The sequence below is a fragment of the Musa acuminata genome, chromosome BXJ2-4 (assembly GCF_036884655.1).
Source record: "Musa acuminata AAA Group cultivar baxijiao chromosome BXJ2-4, Cavendish_Baxijiao_AAA, whole genome shotgun sequence".
In the NCBI taxonomy this organism is placed as follows: domain Eukaryota; kingdom Viridiplantae; phylum Streptophyta; class Magnoliopsida; order Zingiberales; family Musaceae; genus Musa; species Musa acuminata.
In genome coordinates this window covers 47231218-47250099 of record NC_088341.1, presented here as the reverse complement: position 1 = coordinate 47250099, position 18882 = coordinate 47231218, and the positions used below count along the sequence as shown (strand labels likewise).

Below are 18882 nucleotides of genomic sequence, written 5' to 3'. Positions count from 1 at the left end.
GTACCAGAGATACTTGTGATAGTCAGTCAATACATTGTCATTTAGGCAATGGTCTCTGGTAAGTATAAGGAGTCATGTAAGAGGTCGAACCAGAGCGACCATAATCCACCCTGACCCTGAGGTCATTATGACGAAGGAGGAATGATTGACCTAACTTACCTTACCCAAGTTCTGAGCTAACCCTCCTGAATATGTCTAGAACTAAAGTTTTCTACAGATAAAAGAGAATAGGCTCTTAAAAGACCTTCACCCGATGAAGACTCCATTGGCAAAAAGAGATAAGTCTAAATATTATCGATGGATATCCCCTCCAAAATGATACTAGTCGACATACACTCAACTAATCGACTACAGATATACTAGGCCAATACGTCGTAGTCCCGAAATGGTATAGGGGATCTAATCAATTAAACATGTCTATCCTTAATTATCGTATACCTATAGTCCCTCATCTATCTAATATCCCAGAGATCATATACCGGGCGTAGTACTATCAGGCCCATATGAAGTCTATCCAAGTCTCACTTTAATCGGATTCTCCCGGAGAACTTTATCTTTTAATCTGAATCTAATACTTATTGAATTCATCATGATCCAATTGACCTTGGCCAAGGATTTGATTGAGTGAGATTACATGAGATATTCCTCTTATGATATCGAGAATAGTTGATTATCTATTAACACTCAATTGCCTTCATAATGTTGGCTATCACTCCAATAATTGATTGTGCTAGATCTGAAACTTTCAGACATATAAATCTGGTATCAAAGAGCCGAGTACTCATATAAGACATCATTGATATCTAAAATCTAAGAACCAAACACACAATTGAGACTACAGAATTATTATCTAACGATGAGGTATCATTAACCAACTAGTATTCCGTAAGTGGATCATTTAGTGAATTCATTCTCTAATGAGCACTTGCACTATATCCCTAATGTCATCACACAGGCAACTATGAGATCAATTGTCTCCATCATATGGACAAGTATATAGCATGTCGATCTGTCTGATTATCTCGATGTCCCTCTCGGAGTAATATATGACCGAGAACATTTAGTGATTTATGTTTATAGACGAATTGGTCTCATTCTCATGATCTCATCATGATCCAATTCTTATTGCACAGATCTAGGGACATCATAATATATTCATCATCAATATAAAGTGATAAAATATCATAATAATAATAATAACCAAAAAGATTATGCAGCGTATTACACGTGTCAATACTCACGTGATTAGCTAACAAGACACATATAACTAGCAATTATGCCCCAAGCATTGAGCATTAGTCTATCATGTCTTTAGCCTCAATTGTAAAGTGTATGTATATTTTTAAGATGTGAGTGTTGCAAGTTCAGAAAAGAATGTTTCATTACTTTTAAAAGGACTACACCAATTCGATCGAGCCTCTATATCAAAAATTAGACCTCGACCTACCAAGATGGAAGACTGGTCAGACGAGCAAGCCCAATGATGTTACAAGCAAAACACACAAGGAATAAGTCGGATAGATAGACCTGATGACTCAATAGAGACCAACACATTATAAGATAACAAGTTAGGTGTCATGGCGAGTCAAAACTATTATCAAAAAGCATTTCAAGCACCATAAGGACATTTTGATCCTGGGGGTAATTAATGAACAGATCTTCCTCAATCTCCACCTTAGGATGCTTCAATTTAAAATGGGCTATGGTGATATAATACCCATATTAATACGAGATGACCCCTAATCTCTCTAGGTTTCCTAAGCTCGATGGAGGCCTTGTAGTCGACGATTACTTCCTCCCAATACCTCGATATCATACTTTGCCTAGCTCTAGCACCTCCTTTATACCCTAAACTTGCTTGATGATACTCATGACCCGCTCATTAGTCATAGCAACTTGCTCGATGAGCTTCGAGTTTTATGTCCTTATCGAATCCAACTTTCAAGAAAGTCACAACTTTCGATAGGTCAGCTATCTATAATTCTATAAATGGTAGGGACTTGCCCTTACACAAGTCAAACATTAACCTTCGCCTCGATTGACAACTTGTGAATAATAGTCGGAGGAGCCAAAGAGGCCACCATCATGCCTGAAGAGAAATCATTTGCTTTTTTATTCAGAGATTAAAGGTCTACACCTACAAAAAATCAAAGCCACAAGGCTACACGGGTTAATTTTTTTAAAGCACAAAAGAAGTGAGAAGACAAGGTGTTTAGATCATACCTCGAAGAGTTGGGCTAAGACCCACGTCGATAGCTAGTCCTCATCCATCTTCCACGTAGCCTCAAAAGAAGAGACTATATCTTTTAACCAAACAACTTAATATGAGTCTTTGTCCGACAAGAAAGGAAGTATGTTATATGTGGAGTGTGCCAACCAAGCGAGATAGAACCGCCAATGTCGACCTGAACCTACGAGAAAGAAGCGCTCCTTCTAACTCTTATTGTTAATAAGACACTATTATCTCCAAAGCCCTTTCGAGTAGCCAGATGGTAGCTGCTTCTCCCCTTACACAATCGAAAGTAAGCAACAAAGAGATCACAGATTGGGGTAATAGCTGCATGTTAGTATTCCCCGATGAATACTATTAACTAAGTAGCACCACGAGCTAGGTGTCATCTGTGAGGGCAATATTCTCTACCATTTGAAGTAAGACACTATCGCTAGGTGGAGGGAAAAACGAAGTCCCACCTCTAGAGTGTTAGAAGACAAACAAAAGGACTTGAATATGGGTATAATGGATGGTGACCAACCGAGGGACTTGTAGATCAACTCGATTGGGATAGAGCACTTGGTCTGCAAGTGATTTAGGAGTTGTATACTATTGAGTCTTTATTATATATTCTTTTTATATACTCTGAGTCATGAAGAACCTTTGGGTTCATGAGAACTAACACCCCTAATGAGGGGGATATTGAGACTTCCTCCACTCTTGGGTTGTCCAAGGATAGAGAGTCAACCTCCTTAACTATTCGGCGGCCATGATATTGGAAAGAGATGGTGCGAGAAAGGAAAGACATCCCAACCTGTAAAGGCGAAAGAATAGGATAATAGAAGATCGAGGTGTTATAGAGCCGATATGCTATTAGAAAAAACCTGTCATGGCGGGAGGCATAAATCAAAACGTCCTCGAGGCGTATGAGTCTAAAAAAACTGACCTACATTAGAAGAAACTTACCATGGTAGGAGACAAAAAATAAAATATGCTTCAGGCACGTGAGTTGAGAAAACCTGATCTCCACCTCTACTCGATGCATGGAGGTTGAGAAGCTCGACCCTTGCCTCATTCAAGGCATAAAGGTTGGGAAGCCCATCCCCCACCTTCACTTGAGGCATGGAGGTCGAGAAGCCTAACCCCCACATTCTCTAAAGGTTTGGAGATTAAAAGTCCAACCCATGCCTTCTCCCAAGGCATGGAGGTCAGGAAGTCCGACCCTCGCCTCCGCCCGAGGTGGGTAACTATAGAAGCTTGATCCTCACCTTCACCCGAGGCATAGAGGTTGAAAAGTTTAAACCCCTCCTTTGCTAGAGACGGAGAGCTCAAGAAGCTTCATCCCCACGTTCACCCGAGGCTTGGAAGTTGGGAAGCTTGACCCTCACCTCCACCTGAGGTGAGAAAGGTTGGGAAACCTAACTCCTATCTTCTTCCAAGGCATGGAGGTCAAGAAGCTCGATCTCTAAATTCACCAAGGCATGGAGGTCGAGAAGAGACGATAAGGTCGGGAAAACCTGACCTCATCCGACCAATGTGCGTCCTTCAATGATACGAGAGGTAGGTCGTTAATGAATCACCACCAACAATGCTAGGGAAAGGCAATCTCGGACAAACATATCAAATGAACTCGTGTTAGATAAACTAGATATGTCACTCGATTGATAATAGATTGAAGATGTATAAGCTTGACGTGTTGAATGAACAAGACGTCGCATTTCAAATTCTTCTCGTAAGAGCCCCAAAGTACGTCTTGACGGGATGAGGAGATAAATGATAGAGAATACACTGTTAGCTAATCGTTATCCAACATATAATCGTTAAATAATATTAATAAAAAAAATGAAAGTTACTCTATATTTATCATCGTGATAAGGGTTCAAGATAAATATTTATGCATCTATTATAGACAAGTGATAAGAGTTACGATGAGTTAAACCATTATATATTGATATATCGTTGCATACGAATGAGATACACCCACGAAGGTTTTTAATTTCTCAACGTGCCACGATCTGAACCTATGCCTCTTACCCTTGTGGTGAATGGAGAAGCGGCACGGGACCCATCGATCAGCTATGGATCTCGCCGTTGCCGACCGTCGGTAAGAGAAGTAGCACTTTCTGTCCACGCGTCCGTCGTACCGTATCAACCTGAAGATCTGAAAGCAGCTACATGTCAATCTGTGCTGGATTCCCGCCAGGCCCGTTCACATCACACCGCGCTCCAGGTCGACGCGTGTCCTCGGGATTCGCTCTTGTGGTCGTCACGTCGCTGACGTCTCCGGCTAGATCTCCTGAAGAACCCTGACAGCCACCACGACATGTCGTCGTCGCCTCGTCCCTGTCCCTCGCTTTTCCCAACGCGTCGTTATGTTCTGAGAATGACCCTAAGTGGTACGCTCCAGATCTACGCAACGGCTACGTGTCGTGCATCGATACACTAGAACTTCAGGCACACAGTCTAGCCATGCGTGGGTCCCACCACTCTTCGTCAAGTCACGAGGCTGGTAGCGAGAGGGTGCATAGTGAGCCGCGGAAAAAAAAAAAGAGAAAAAAGATATGAGTTAAATAGGGGCCCACGAGGATCGAGGTACCAGCCGCACGAAATGCTCGACACGTGCGCATTGGTGTCGACCAGCTGTCTCAGCGGGGAGAAGAGCGGCCGCGTGTCGGTGGGGGCACGGTGAGCATGGTAGGGCTACCCTGTCGTCGCGGGCGCGCCTATCGTCTTGTCGCCGCGAACCATCCAACCTCGACGCGTGGCGGATGTCGCAGGCTCCGGGCAGGGCACTCTCGGGAGCCCACACGATCCAAGACACTTTGAAACACCCTCCACCGTACCCCCCTTCTCTCTCAATCTCTCTCTCGTCGTCGTCTTCATCTCCACCGGGGTTGATCAAGCGACGGTCTCTCTTCTATTTCTCCATAATCGATGAAACACCGATGTCTGATCACGGGAAGATCCTCTCAGAGGGCGTGGTCTGACCGATAGATTTCGCATGTTTTCTTGGGCAAAACCTCATCTTTGATCTGAAATAGGTGAGAATACGTGCGATTTTAGGGTAAAAGTTGGGTCTTTCGTCGTGTCCGTTTCTTTCGATCGATGAAGAGGTTTTGGCTGGGGCACAACGATGTCCGAGGAATTGTCATGGGGCGTTTTCATGGCTTCTTCGGTGGATTTCCCGAGTGTTTTTGTGGCAAAATTTGAACTTTGACCCGAAACCTTGTTGAGATCCGGCGTCATAAAGGAATACTCTGGTGTTCCTTGTTGGTTCTCCATGGAGGAGGAGGAGGAGGTCTCGTCTCCGGTACAGTTCTGCCCGAGGGATTTCCTGAGGCGTTTCGGGAGTGGTGGCGGAGAGGAGCTGACGGAGGCCAAGAGGGGAGAGCCCTCCGAGGTGGAGCACAGCCTCGGCCTCTCGTTGGGCGGTTGCTCCGGAAACGAGCCCAACGATAGGTGCACGGCCTCCGTGTTTCCTCTCCGGAAGGCCCTCCCTGAGGCTGAGGCGGTGCCTGCGGATGCCGAGGAGCAGAGGAAGAGGAAGCGAAAGGAGCTGCAGAGCCGGAAGAGGACGAGGTCGGAGAAGAGAGACAGGAAAGGTGATATTTTGGACGAGGAGATGGAGGACGGGCAGAGGCCATCTGCGGCGGCGACTGGCGTCGTTCCGCCGGCATTGGCGACGAAGCCCAGAGCTGGAATGGTCGACGGTTCCAAGTGCTTCAGGCCGGAAACGCAAGCATCCATCGGATCTCAGGGGAGCGGCTGCTCCGGCGTCTCCGAGTTCAACTGCGGGGCAAAGCAAGGTACAATGGTTTCGGCTTCTTGCATGTTTAGCAAGGAGAACATGGTGTGGGTTGATTTTTGATTTCTGGTGCAGTAACAGTGTGTGATTTCTAATGCAGGCATAGAGGAAAGCAAACCCACGAAAGCAGTCAATGCTACTGCGATGAATGCTGGAAGGGTGATGGGAGACACGAAAGAGGTAGAGAGGGACATGATGCCATGCGTCTCTGCTACGGGAGATGGACCAAATGGAACAAGGATCGAAGGGTTCCTCTACAAGTACAGGAAAGGGGAGGATGTAAGGATCGTGTGCGTGTGCCATGGCAGATTCTTCACCCCTGCTGAGTTCGTCAAGCACGCCGGAGGTGGAGATGTGGCGCACCCACTCAGACACATTGTGGTCAACCCCTTCCCCTCGGCATTCCTGTAATGGGTTGGTCTTTTAAGGCCTTCTCGTCATCCATGGCCATGGTGAGCGAGCAGATCTTTTATCTTCCTTCTCCCTTTTGTTATCAATTGAACTGCTCTCATTTGTGAGCTTCTTCTCTCTTACCAAGGTGTAAGATGAGATTTCAAGCCACCAAGAACTCCGTTGTTGTTGTTGTTGCTTTTTTCTTACAACATCTCGGTAGAGACTGCTACACTGATGTCCCCTAAGCACCAAATCCAAGCAAAACCTAAGTAGATCTGTTTCCTTAAGGGTTCTGCATCTGCAGGAGCATTGTGCAATGACAGTCGCCATATGATGTTTGACATCATAATTTGGCACCAACTTTATGCCTAATGTTCAAGACCTATCCATATATATATGTATATATATACAAGGAGAGGCTTGTGAACATTTGAACCAAATGTTAAGATAAGTTAAGAATTCAAAGAATAAGAAACAAAAAAGAATTGCCATCATGAGCTCCATTTCAACATAATCCCTGCAAATTAATATGGAATTGATGGCTTTGTGCGTTGTCGGTTCTAATTCAGTTTGATGGGGCAGTGAACATACTGATATGTGCAGCGTCAGTAAACCAACACCATAAAAGAATCCAAACACTGCGTAGGTTCATCTAAATATATCTCACGTAAAAGCAGAAGCCAATAAATATTATGATGGAAACAGTCTTCAGATCATACCTTCCAGCACTCCTCAGTGGTGGAATCCTGACGATGCGACCTAGCAATAACACAACTCATAGGTATCAGCTTCCCATAATAGCAGTGAGTGAACCCACTATAACTCATCATCATCATCATCATCATATATATATATATATATATATATATATATATATATATATATATATATATATATATATATATATATATATATATATATATATATATATATATATATGATCAGGTCAGTATTCGTGTCAGATTATAATTGTTGGAAAATGAAGAAAAAATTGACTCACGTCCTTGAAACAATAGCCTTTACATGAAGAACCCGTTGGTCTTCGGTGAGGCCATGTTCCATCAACAACAGCTGTGGCAGCAAGACCAACCCAATTATTCTATTGTGTCAAACATGATGATGAGTTCAACAGGCTATACAATCATTTGCACAAGAATTCCAGAATATTGTAATATGTCATGACTTTTTATCGGCAAACTAAAGCTTACTGTCACGATCATGGACCGAGATGAGTGGGTTTGTGTCCTCGTGGCCTTGACTAACCTTTGAAAAGCATCTTTACTTATATAGCCCTGCAGAAGTTCCTCATTCGTATCGAGCAAGTAAAACTTGCTCGTAACAGGAGAACCATAACCTGTTATCAGGATATTTGCCCTGCAAGGCATAAGCTGATAGATATATGTAAGGCCTGCAGCTGTCCCTTCGAGTAATTTCTCTCTCATTGCCTGCAGTAAGAACAATGAGGTCTTCAGAAATCATACTCAGTAATTCAGATTAAGCATCAATTCAAAATGGTTCCAAATGATGCATCATTTTTGCTAGCATCATGTGAGATCAGTAAATAAAAAATATATATAACTCGCAAGCCCGTTGTAGTCTCCTTTTTGGTTTTTAGCATTCACTCACCGCAACATCTGCTTTTTATTTGTACCTTTACCCCTACGGTTGTCTTCCCATTTATATATAATTTGAATGATCGTGGATGAGAAACCCAAAAGATCCTCTAACAAACCCAAGTCTCTCACCAACCAGGCCAGAGGGATAAATCAAGACTTGGCTTATCTGTTTAATCATTAACTCTAGTTAATTCATGGTTGACAGGATCATCGACCAATTCAACAAATGACATTTGTATGTAAAAGAGATAGGAAGCTTTTCTAATATATGGAGTGCATTTGTGGCTGTCTTTTCTTCATAAGTCAATAGATCAGAAGGTTCCTTGGGTCACAACAATAGCACCATAAAAATAATGGGAAACTAGCAGAAATCTTCGTTACAGATTAATAATTATTGACATTAGAATATCACAACAGTTGGTATGGGTAGTTACCCTTACCAGCTGACTATTGCCTTTTTTTCTGAAAAGAGAATTACTTCATTAGATCACTAAAGCCGGACCAGTGTCCGTATACAACCTGGGATTGAAGTCAGAGCCCCAGGAGATAGTGAGCTCTTGGATTCTACCAAAAAAAGGGCAAGATTTTGTGCTGCCACAGTCACATTTCTCCTAATATGACAATTTCACATAGCAAAAATCATGAGCAGCCCTCAAAATGTCCTTGATTATAGACTGATGTGCCATGGTGGCTGGTTAATTCCTTTGATGAAGTTGATGATCTCCGGTGCATCGAAGCGAATGATAAGCACCAGCTGACTACTGCTAATCAACCCTATTCATCCGACAGTTTCCAATAGGTCCATTACAGTGAAATCTTTGTTATCCAGAAGTATGTATCAGATTGGGGCCATAATCAATCAAAACTAAACCGATTAGGACTAATAAAAGTCAGTAATCTGCTGAGACAAATTTCCACAACAAAAAAGAAATATTTGTTACCTACAACAAAGAATTATAAAAAAAGAATTTAAGAAGGCCGAAGAAATAAGAAAGAAATAGGAGAGGAGAAAGGGACAAGGGCCTGCAGGCTAGATAACTAGTTTCACATACAATAGTTGTAAAGTATATGCTATTTTTTTAATCAAGAGACTTATATGTGATACCTCAAGTCCTAATAGCATAAGTATGCCAATATTTGTACATGTGGAATGGTAATCCTTTAAGCAAACCCATCTAACAGTGATTTTATGAAGTCATGATGCCAGCAGAAAGGTTTCTGTAACAATTTTTTTATTCTTAAGAACTTCAGACAACTTAAAAATTGATTATATTTCTTAGAAGTCTGGAGAAGAAATAATTAAAAAAACATTTAATATGCCAAAAAGCAGATTTCAGCATCAGATAACATGACTAGGAAAATAAAAACATACCTTAATGATTGATCATATGGCAAAAGAACTCTCCATCAAATGCCATACCAGTGATATTACACTCAAGAAAACTCAGTTGAAACTCCATGACATTGCAACCTTAGAATAGCTCAGTTACTTCAACGGTTAGACGACGTAAAAGTATGTGATATATCACCTGTTGTCAAATTTAGAAATCTCTGTTATGATTTTTCAGCAACAATAAATAAAAAATATTTAATAAAAATACCCAACAAAATGTGAAGTATTACCTCCCATATCATGCAGAACTTGTTCTTGGAGCAGAAGCTGCAATGAGATAAAAGTCATCATAAAGGAGTACGTGAAACTAAAAATCACCTGAATCAAACTGCATCAAGACATAACTATTTCTGCACATTAGTTTTCTTAGATAGCGAGTATGTTTGCTCAATACGATGAATCTCAAACACTTCTCAGATGCACATATAATTTAGCTAATGAAAATATCTAGGTCAGTTTCATCTTTGAAATCTGGCCAATAAAAGGTTCAGCATAAAACATATAAGTCACTCAGATTTTATAGAAATTCGTGTGCGGTTGCAATCATCTAGTTTACTAGCCAAAGTATTTTGAAATTTTGCTTTCTCCATTATTGACAGAGTCCAACAACACCTGCATTTGTTACCTGTACAACTTGAGGAAGAGATACAACAATGATTCACCTTCGAGAACTAAAAGTGCACAATTTCTGAGTATTTATAAGTTTCAAAAGATGAAGTTATGCAAATTTGATCAACCCTCTATTCAGCACTTGGATATTTACAGTAATAGCAAACTCAACAACAAACTGCTGAATGGGTAAACATGGGCAACTGAAAAATCAAAGTTTATGCTGCACAGACAGTTGCTACTTTTCATATCCTAGCTTGATGAATAATAGAATTGATAAACATTGAAGAACCATACCTCTCTTAAGCGTGTATATGTTAACCATGCCCATAATGTGGAGGTTGGATTTCCCTTAGCTTCTTAACAACTTGCTTCATTGTGGGCCTAATAGAAAGTGATTCAACAGTACACTTGACACCTAGGTGCAAAATCCCTACCAAATCATCATGCGGAGCCACATCCCACAGTCCCTCAGTGAAAAATTCGTGAGCACGGCCTTTTTGCAGCAGCATGCATGCCCAGGTAACAATATTGAAGCCATCACCATATGGAGAGAAGGAAGGATCCAATGCTTTTTTGTCTGAAATTAATTCCAACAGCACCACACCGTAGCTATATACATCTGCTTTATCAGACACTCGACAAGTCATTGCATACTCCGGAGCAACATAACCAAATGTTCCCTTGACACCAGTGGTCGCATGGGTTTCAGAATTTCCTAGAAGCCTCGCCAATCCAAAGTCAGAGAGATAAGCATTACATTCATCGTCCAACAGTATGTTGCTAGGTTTAACATCTCGATGAAGGATGCGGGGCATGCACTGATCATGCAGATGAACAAGTGCACATGCAATGTTTAAAGCAATCTTGTGAAGCATCCTCCAATCCACAGACCTTTTTGATCTTTCCTGTATAAATCTCTCTAAATTACCTCCTGGAAAATAATTATATATAAGAAACATCTCAGAGTCGCTAACATGGTATCCTATTAGGGTCACAAGATTAGGGTGCCGCCATCTCCCAAGGGTCTTGATTTCTGCATGAAACTGTTGAACACCTTGAAACCTCCCTACTGCAAGCCTCTTTATAGCAACCAGAATGCCTGGTGAAATCTCAGCCTTATATGTAGCCCCAAATCCTCCACTGCCAATGCAGTTGCTAGCATTGAAACCCCCTGTGGCTAGGACAACACTCTCATAGGTTAGCGGAACACCAATATCCACAAAAACAGTCACTTCCTTTCTTCCAGAAGCTCCAATGGGGGGCCTAGGTATGCACTTTCTTGCATAAATATAGAGAACAATTAGAGCTAGAATGACTGAAACGATGGCTGCAGCTGAAGCAATTGCAGCAATTTCAACAGAACTAAAGCCACCACTGCTGCTGTCATCTGAAGAGTTTCCTGTTGGTGAGTTGGTAAATGGTTGCGAACTCCGGCTGCTCCCCAGCAAATCAGAGGATGGAACAGAGAGAGCATAGATATGACAAGACTGGAGAAATGGATTACCATGAAGACTATCACATCTCAATGTACTGGCATTAAAAGGCAATGATCCAGACAAATTATTGAAGGAAACATTGAACCTAGAAAGTGATGCCACTTTAGCAAAAGCAGAAGGAATAATCCCAGAAAGATTGTTGTTGTTAAGTAAAAGGGTGGTAAGATTTTCCATCTTCACAAGATCACTAGGAATATAACCAGTGAGGGAATTTGATGAGAGATCCAAAACCTTGAGGGATTGCAACTGACCCAAGCCAGATGGGACATGGCCACTAAGATTGTTACCAGCTAATGAGAGATATTTCAAACTTTGTAACTGTTTAAGACTGGCAGGTATCTCACCCTGCAGCCAATTCCTACTTAAATCCAGACTAACAAGATTTTCTAGTAACCCAATACTTGCAGGAATTGTTTCTGAAATCTGATTGCTAGCAACTTTCAGAACCACAAGAGACCTGCATTTTGCACCTACTTCTGATGTAAACCCACCAGATATCATGTTGTCGCTGATGTCAATGATTAGGTGATTCACTTTGTTGCACATCCCCAAGGCAAAAGCACTAAGTGAGCCAGAGAGATGGTTCCCATTAGCCAGAAATGCATAAATAGTCTGGTTAGCATGCCTATGATTGTCCAATGGTAAAGAAGGCAGAGTACCTGTAAAATTATTCCTTCCAAAATTGTGATATATGAAAAATTCACCAGCAGTTTCAGGAGAAGGAAAGGCAAGTCCACTGCGACTCTTATAAGCAAAGAATGAAGAATAAGACGAAGACAGGTCGTGTGCGGGGATCCGAGATGAAGGGCATTGCTCGTGAGTAGACCTTGGGATGGAGGCAGATAACTGATTCCCGCTGACATCAAAGACATCCATACAGGGCACAGGAAGCTCCTTGTCAAGGCAACCCACCAAATTGTTTGAGCTTAGATTAAGAAATCTGAGGTTTCGGCACTGGCCAAACACTTTAGGTACCATTCCTGTGAAACGATTCTCACCCAAGTTAACTGTTTCCAAGCTCTCACAAGAACCCCAGTTGCCAGGAATCTCCCCTTCAAACGTTGCCCTTGGTGCCCAAAGCACCCTAAGCTTCGGCAGAGCCGTGATGTTTTCAGCAAGTTTGCCTTGGAAATAATTATATTCATCCTTATCAACAGAATTTGAAGCTTCATCATCCGACATGGGATCATGTAGATTCAGAAGAACAAGGACAGACAATTCTAAGCAGTTCCCCAGCTCTGCAGGTACGAATCCATTCAAACGGTTCCTGGAGACATCTAAAACTTCAAGCTTGCTCAATCGCCCAAGCTCAGAAGGAATAGAGCCATCCAAAAGATTGGAGGACAGCAACAGAACACGCAGCTTGGCGCAGTTGCCTAGTTTGGTTGGAATGCTTCCGACCAATAAATTTCCAGACAAGTCCAAAATCTGAAGACTACGGTACCCATAGCCAATCTCCTCAGGAATCGATCCTCCGAGACGATTAAAAGAGAGATACAGCTCTCTAAGTTTGGAAAAACCATTAAGAAACCCTGGAATCGTTCCATTGATCTGGTTGCCGGATAGGTCTAGGGTCTCTAATTCCACACATCTCGAGAGGGAGGGAGGGATCTCACCTTGAAGCAAATTGGACCCCAGATTTAGCACACGCAACTTTCTAGGGAAAAGCGAGGGAAGCCTACCAGAGAACGAGCTACTCTCGAGGTCAAGCACTTCCAGGTTCTCCAAACCCCAGACCTCGCCAGGGATCACGCCATCAAAGCCATGGAACGGCAAGGACAGCACCCTTAGGTCGGAAAGATTCCCGACGGCGGAGCTCAACGTTCCCGCCAGCCTTCGTCGGGGATCGCCGCAGCTCCGACGATACGGGCCGGACCGGGAGCAGGGAAGAAGAAAACCGCCATCTTTCGCGGAGATATTGAGGGAGACGACCCGGGACCGGTCGTCGCAACCGACGCCGGGCCAGGAGCAGTGGTCGGGGCCGGGGCCCCAGCGGCGGAGTAGCCCGGCGGGGTCAGCCGAGACGTGGCCCTTGAAACCAAGCAGCGCGGATCGCTCCGCTCCACGAGTGTCCAGTTCGGCTTTGTCGCCGAAGGAAGCGATGGCCATCAAGAGGAGGAGGACGACGAGGAAGGAGGAAGCAAGGGTTCGCCGGCGTTGTGGCATCGGCATTTCGGCGAAAAGCCTACAGAGGAGGAAGAGGGCGTCGAGGTGGCAGAAACCTAAAAACCTAACCCTAACCTTACATGGATGGAGGTGGAGGAGGAGGAAGAAGAAGAAGAAGAAGAAGAATTCTTCGTAGCTTCTTCGCTCTTATTTTCCTTCATTCCGCTGATGAGTTTACGTAAAGTTGCGATTTATTTGTGGTTCGTTCCACCGAGACAATTTGCTCGTGCTACTTCTTCCACCATTCCCCGCTGTGGGTCCCCGGTGGGACAACGACAGAGGATCAGCTGCAGGCACGGAACAGCAACGAAGAACAGAGTGATCGTGCAGTTGCAGAGAACTTGGTGGAGCCCGCAAGCAAATGACGTGAAGTAACATAAATGGTGGAAAGGGATGTCACCTGCCAAGCAAAGGGAGAGGAAAGAGGCGTCGGTGCGGCCGACTACGGTCAAACCGCGCATCAGGCAGTCAAGGAGGCGGCTCAGTCAAACCGAAACCTAAAGCATTAATCATCCAATAATTACTTAAGTAAGAGTGGAATGAAATTAAGCGTTAACAGGTACCGTATTTCCATCTAATATTGAAATGTATAAATTGTAGGAAAACAAGAACTTAAATCTGGTCTTGCAAGAAATATATTTCTATTATCAGAAGAAAAAAAAAAAGAAAACTCTTTTTGTTCCAAAAGAAAAGATCAGTCCAAAATCATTTCTTCTCTATTTTCTTGTCAAGGGTAACATAAAAGCTATGGCCTTCGTTTATTCATCTTCTTATATCTTTGATCGGTCGAAAAAAAAAAAGAGAAGATGATTATCGTGACAAATAAGTCAAATTCCAATTTCATTTCTTCAGTCTTGGTTTTGCTCAGACTATTCTCCTATATGATGATGATGATGATTGTGAAGAGGTAGAAAGAAAAGAGCATTTAAGTCGGTGGAATGGTCATGTGGACAAGCCACACATCATCGACACAAGGGTGTCACATCACATATACTGGCTGCATCATGTGCGACGCAGTGAGTCCATGGAAAGACCTGTGACTTGTGACCACTTCCAACCTCGGAATAGTAGTTCTCTTTTCCTCCCAACACGAGGTCGGGCGAATGCAGACAAGACGAGGGAGACCCAATGTTCGAGAGACTTACTTGTGGAGGGACTCGAACCAGAGAGGAAATAATAAATGTTGTGGTCGAGGTGATGTGGGATGCGGCTTCTGCAGCCAATTACTGCTTCCACAAGGGAAAGAGTCCAACACAAACCGGTGAAGATGTGGCCCTGCCAAGCACAAAAGAAAAACAAAGACTAACACCATCATCCGGAGAGCTGCTGCGATTGTGGCACACAGTTGAGATGGACTGGCATCAAATGTTCTGCAAATCAAATTCAACTGGAGTCATAGTCATGAACTTGCAATGTGATCAACTTACAATGATGACAAGCCATACCTTCCCCAACTGTTGCTTGTGAAATCTGGAATATTAAGCTGCGGTCAAATGAATGTTAACCTTACCTGAATTTGCCGAAAAGATCTGCATTTGGTAATCCATTATGCTAATAATCTCTGCATCATGTTCAAAATTTACCAAAGAACAGATCGAAGAAAAGCATTCCTTTGCTGAGGTAGAAGAATGAAACCATGCAGCATGGAGGTGGTGTCCAATGCAAAGTGGAACCAGCATGTCTAAATTAAATGATGATATCTTCCTTCAATTAAATGGTGATATCCACCACCAGACATGTCCAATGTCATTTCAAAAACATCCAAATTTAGTTCATTAGCACTTGATGATCGGCATAACAAAACTTCATGAATACGCAGGATACACCAAGTTTCATACCCATCGCCAGAAGAAAACTTGGATTTTTAACTACAACAGTGATACCCTGGAACGGTCACTCGAACGGATGAACATGCATACAAACTTACAAGGAAACCGAAAGCTTATTGGAAGTTGCAATCAGCCTTGCAAATGTCTACAATTATAAACTGAAAGCTTGCAAGTAATCTACATCAATGGAGTGTTGTTCTTTCTATCAATCATGTAATATTACCCACATGCACCTTATGATACAGTTATTAAACCAATTAAAGTAAGCATATTCTGAAATGGCACTGGCCCAGAAAGGATTCTTCCAAGTATCGACCATTCATAGCTCACCAAAAGTATGAAGAATCAATTCCTCATGATTTAGTAGGTCAGGAACCCCAAAGGATCTCTATCACACATAACATGGTGGATAACTTGTTCTACCTTATTCCACCTGTAAAGCAATGCAAGAGTCTGTAAGCAGAGACCATTAAGTAACTGTTATCAGACAGATCAAACAAATCAAGAAAAGCTCAACCTTGAATTGACTCAGGAATTGTACAGGTTCTTCTATTATGCCCGATCTGGTTACATCTAGTACAATGCAATGCACGCACTTCCTTAGACTGATGCGGCTGGTAACCTCGTTTCTTTCTAGGAGGATCATCTAAATCGCTCCATGTTTGAATTTCTTCATTGGTGTTATCCATGATATGCTCGTAATCATTATCCGCCAGAACCATATCCCTTCCTGGCTCATCATGTAACTCTTCCAATGCCTTCTGCCTACCAAGGAAAGCCCTCTTGTATGTAATAAGCACCCCATACTCACGATGAATGTCATTTATAATTTCTCTCGGTTTGTAATTTCGATTTTGACGGAGCTTATCTCTTATGCAATTGGCGATCCACTTTGCAGTTGCCTGCCTGTGACCAGCATCATTTGATCTTATACAAGTGTGCTCTGGTGTCAGGGTCCTTATTCTGAATGTGCTGACCTGTGGGAGCTTCGATGCATGGACCCGCCATGTACATCCTTCTGCAGCACACCTGCCAAGATAACCAAAATACTCGCTTTAATCAACATCGTCGATACCAAAAATGCACAAAGCTACAACCAGATGAAGGACTAAGTTACTCGATGAATACAGGACCAGTGTGTTTTAGTAGATCTGAACAAAAAGTAGTAATTTGTAAGTCACGATTATTTGGGGTAGGCTGCATGGATGGTGGATCATTTACCACCAGTGAAAACTGTTGAGGGCAATACATTGTCCTAATATGTGAAAAAAGAAAATTGTGCATCCATTTCTTGGTCACATGTGATATAGATCACATGACAATTTTGAAACTACATGCACGTAGAGTGTGTCGAATGAATAGCACTAACAACATTTTGACTAAACGGACAAGCATTGGCTTTGGGGATTATTTTGAAGAACAGGGATGGTTCAGTAGAGAGATGAGCAGTCTGTTTGTCTTCTGATCAGATCTGTCTAAGCAGCCTATGCTTTTGCATCCAGGAAAGCACAATAAAGCTACTGATAACAATGTAGAAAAACACGTACAAAAAAAAAAAACAATGGCCTTTCCTCTTTTACCATTATTTTTATGAATTTCCCATATGAATTATCTCCAAGGGAAGACAGGGAACATGAGATAGCGGTTTGAAGACCAACGCCAAGTCCAACCTCTGGTGACTCCAAAGTTCTGAATGTCAGGATTGAGGATTAACTCCAATTGCTCAGACAAACTGTCTTTCCTTTCTATACCATCATAAATGCATGACACCCTGACTTTGTGTTAAGACTACCTAGCTCAGGACTTGCAAACCAACACAAAAATGGATGTATCATGAATTGTATTCTTAGATGATCGTATCTTCACCAAACTTCATGGATGCCAACTAACTGTCTTTACGAATAGATCAACTGAAATTGATATTATCACAAGGAGATATCTCGATACAAAAGCACGGTTGCTCGTGCATTAGAATTGAGTTAATAGTCACAAAACCAAACTACTGACAAATCAGGAAGTCGAGATCAACCTTGCTGTGACACGACGCTGGTCTGACCGGATCATATAAAGCTCAAAATTTGCAGCAATGGCAGCACTAGTGAGTGCATTGCGAAATGTCTGCACATCCTGATATTCTTGACCAACAACTAATGACTGAGAGTCTTTCCTGAACATCTCACCCGACATGCTTAAGCCGACCGGCGGATGCCTCGCATAATCTCTTCCGGAGGATGCCACTGAAGTACTCGGACCATGCTGGCCGATGAGCGGCCCTTCCGCGATCACAGTTGCTGTCTCTCTGCAGTTTACTCAATCTGATTAAGCCTCAAGACTTGCACAAGGACAAGGAACGACAAGATGAACAACTCAAGAAGCTATCTTATTTCGGACAAAACTTCTTACAAAACATAACCACAAGCATAATCATGGATTCAAGAGGTCAATACCTGAGGGTTTCTGCGATATCAGCTTCTGATGCAGGCTCCCTATAGACAACAGCAATCTCGTCATCGGAATGCTCACTCTTATCAATGAAGAGGAAAATTGGGATCTTTCTGTTGGAATCGAACTCCTCCATCATATTCCTCACATCATTATCATTCTCGACCGAGATAAGTCGGGAGTCGAGACCGCTGTCGGGGAGCTGAAATCTGACATCCAGGCAGCGGGGATCGACATCGCAGAGTTCTGACATCTTCGAAATAAACGTCCGGAAGCTCGCCGACCGATCGATCGAGACCAGCCTAGTCTTCCCCCCAACATACAACGACCTCCCATGTTGGTTCACGAAGTCGCCGCCGAAGCTACAGAGCAGCTTCGCCTTCTCACCGGCCACCATCGCCGCAGCCCTAGCCCTAACCCAAGTCCCCGAAACCAAACCCCAGATTCCAAGCCGAGCGTGGAGATCCACTTCCGATTCCAGTCATTTCACATTGACAAGAACCGTAAAGAATAAGCAACTTTGAATCAATTGAGCGAACCGAGAACACGAAATCGGGAGAGAGAAGATCGAGAATTACCAGTGAGAGAGTAGCTCCCGGCGGAAGATCTGTTGCCGGCGTCGAGATCTCAGCGGAGTGTCGTTGTGGGTGAGGGAGGGGAGGGGCATTTGGGGAACGGTGGCCGCCGTGGAGTGATAACGAGGGGTAAAGTTTGCGGGGTCATTTACGTAAACCGCCGACTTCACGGGGACAGAACGGGAACTACGTGTTAAATGGTTCTCTCTCACTCCGGCCTGTCAGGGGCCGAATGGGAACGATGTAAAAAGGAGAAGGTGATATTATAAGGTCGTGCAGGGAAGGGAAGTGGGAAGCTTTCTAGGGTTTGAGAATTGGGGCTTTCAGGGGATGGGAGGCTATA

General features: G+C 43.1%; 3 protein-coding genes across 9 annotated transcripts; 1 reads left to right on the top strand and 2 right to left on the bottom strand.

Annotated features, from left to right (window-relative positions):
- Positions 1-5013: 5013 nt before the first annotated feature.
- Positions 5014-6601, top strand: LOC135611336 (ninja-family protein AFP3-like). The gene is made up of 2 exons (XM_065107050.1): positions 5014-6018; positions 6118-6601. Exons 1-2 carry the CDS (start codon positions 5493-5495, stop codon positions 6426-6428), a joined length of 837 nt encoding a protein of 278 aa, XP_064963122.1. The 5' UTR covers positions 5014-5492; the 3' UTR covers positions 6429-6601.
- Positions 6602-6875: 274 nt separating this feature from the next.
- Positions 6876-15391, bottom strand: LOC135581515 (LRR receptor-like serine/threonine-protein kinase RPK2). 6 transcript variants are annotated; one of them, XM_065107035.1, is made up of 10 exons: positions 15139-15391; positions 14839-15063; positions 14094-14190; positions 10326-13980; positions 9650-9686; positions 9399-9555; positions 7619-7855; positions 7411-7481; positions 7130-7169; positions 6876-7048 (listed from the first exon to the last, which is right to left on the bottom strand). In XM_065107035.1, the coding sequence occupies exon 4, from the start codon at positions 13697-13699 to the stop codon at positions 10346-10348; it is 3354 nt and encodes a 1117-aa protein (XP_064963107.1). In that variant the 5' UTR covers positions 13700-13980; positions 14094-14190; positions 14839-15063; positions 15139-15391; the 3' UTR covers positions 6876-7048; positions 7130-7169; positions 7411-7481; positions 7619-7855; positions 9399-9555; positions 9650-9686; positions 10326-10345. The 6 variants fall into 6 exon arrangements, with proteins under 6 accessions (XP_064963107.1, XP_064963104.1, XP_064963105.1 ...); XM_065107032.1 differs by having other exon boundaries at positions 7411-7855; XM_065107033.1 differs by having other exon boundaries at positions 6876-7169.
- Positions 15392-15540: 149 nt separating this feature from the next.
- On the bottom strand, positions 15541-18845 carry LOC103982146 (uncharacterized). Of its 2 annotated transcripts, none has more exons than XM_065107049.1 (5): positions 18543-18845; positions 17970-18432; positions 17703-17837; positions 16040-16551; positions 15541-15955 (listed from the first exon to the last, which is right to left on the bottom strand). In XM_065107049.1, the coding sequence occupies exons 2-5, from the start codon at positions 18359-18361 to the stop codon at positions 15942-15944; spliced, it is 1053 nt and encodes a 350-aa protein (XP_064963121.1). In that variant the 5' UTR covers positions 18362-18432; positions 18543-18845; the 3' UTR covers positions 15541-15941. The 2 variants fall into 2 exon arrangements, with proteins under 2 accessions (XP_064963121.1, XP_009397245.1); XM_009398970.3 differs by having other exon boundaries at positions 17552-17821; positions 18543-18836.
- Between the last annotated feature and the right edge of the window lie 37 nt (positions 18846-18882).

Coding starts and splice junctions, on each gene's coding strand:
- LOC135581515 (XM_065107031.1), bottom strand. CDS start 13,699: ATGCCGATGCCACAACGCCGGCGAACCCTTGCTTCCTCCTTCCTCGTC.
- LOC135611336 (XM_065107050.1), top strand. CDS start 5,493: ATGGAGGAGGAGGAGGAGGTCTCGTCTCCGGTACAGTTCTGCCCGAGG. Junction 6,019..6,117: donor CAACTGCGGGGCAAAGCAAG/GTACAATGGTTT, acceptor TTTCTAATGCAG/GCATAGAGGAAAGCAAACCC.
- LOC103982146 (XM_009398970.3), bottom strand. CDS start 18,361: ATGGTGGCCGGTGAGAAGGCGAAGCTGCTCTGTAGCTTCGGCGGCGAC. Junction 17,822..17,969: donor GATATCGCAGAAACCCTCAG/GTATTGACCTCT, acceptor AGTAAACTGCAG/AGAGACAGCAACTGTGATCG. Junction 16,552..17,551: donor CAGCGTCGTGTCACAGCAAG/GTTGATCTCGAC, acceptor TTATCTTGGCAG/GTGTGCTGCAGAAGGATGTA.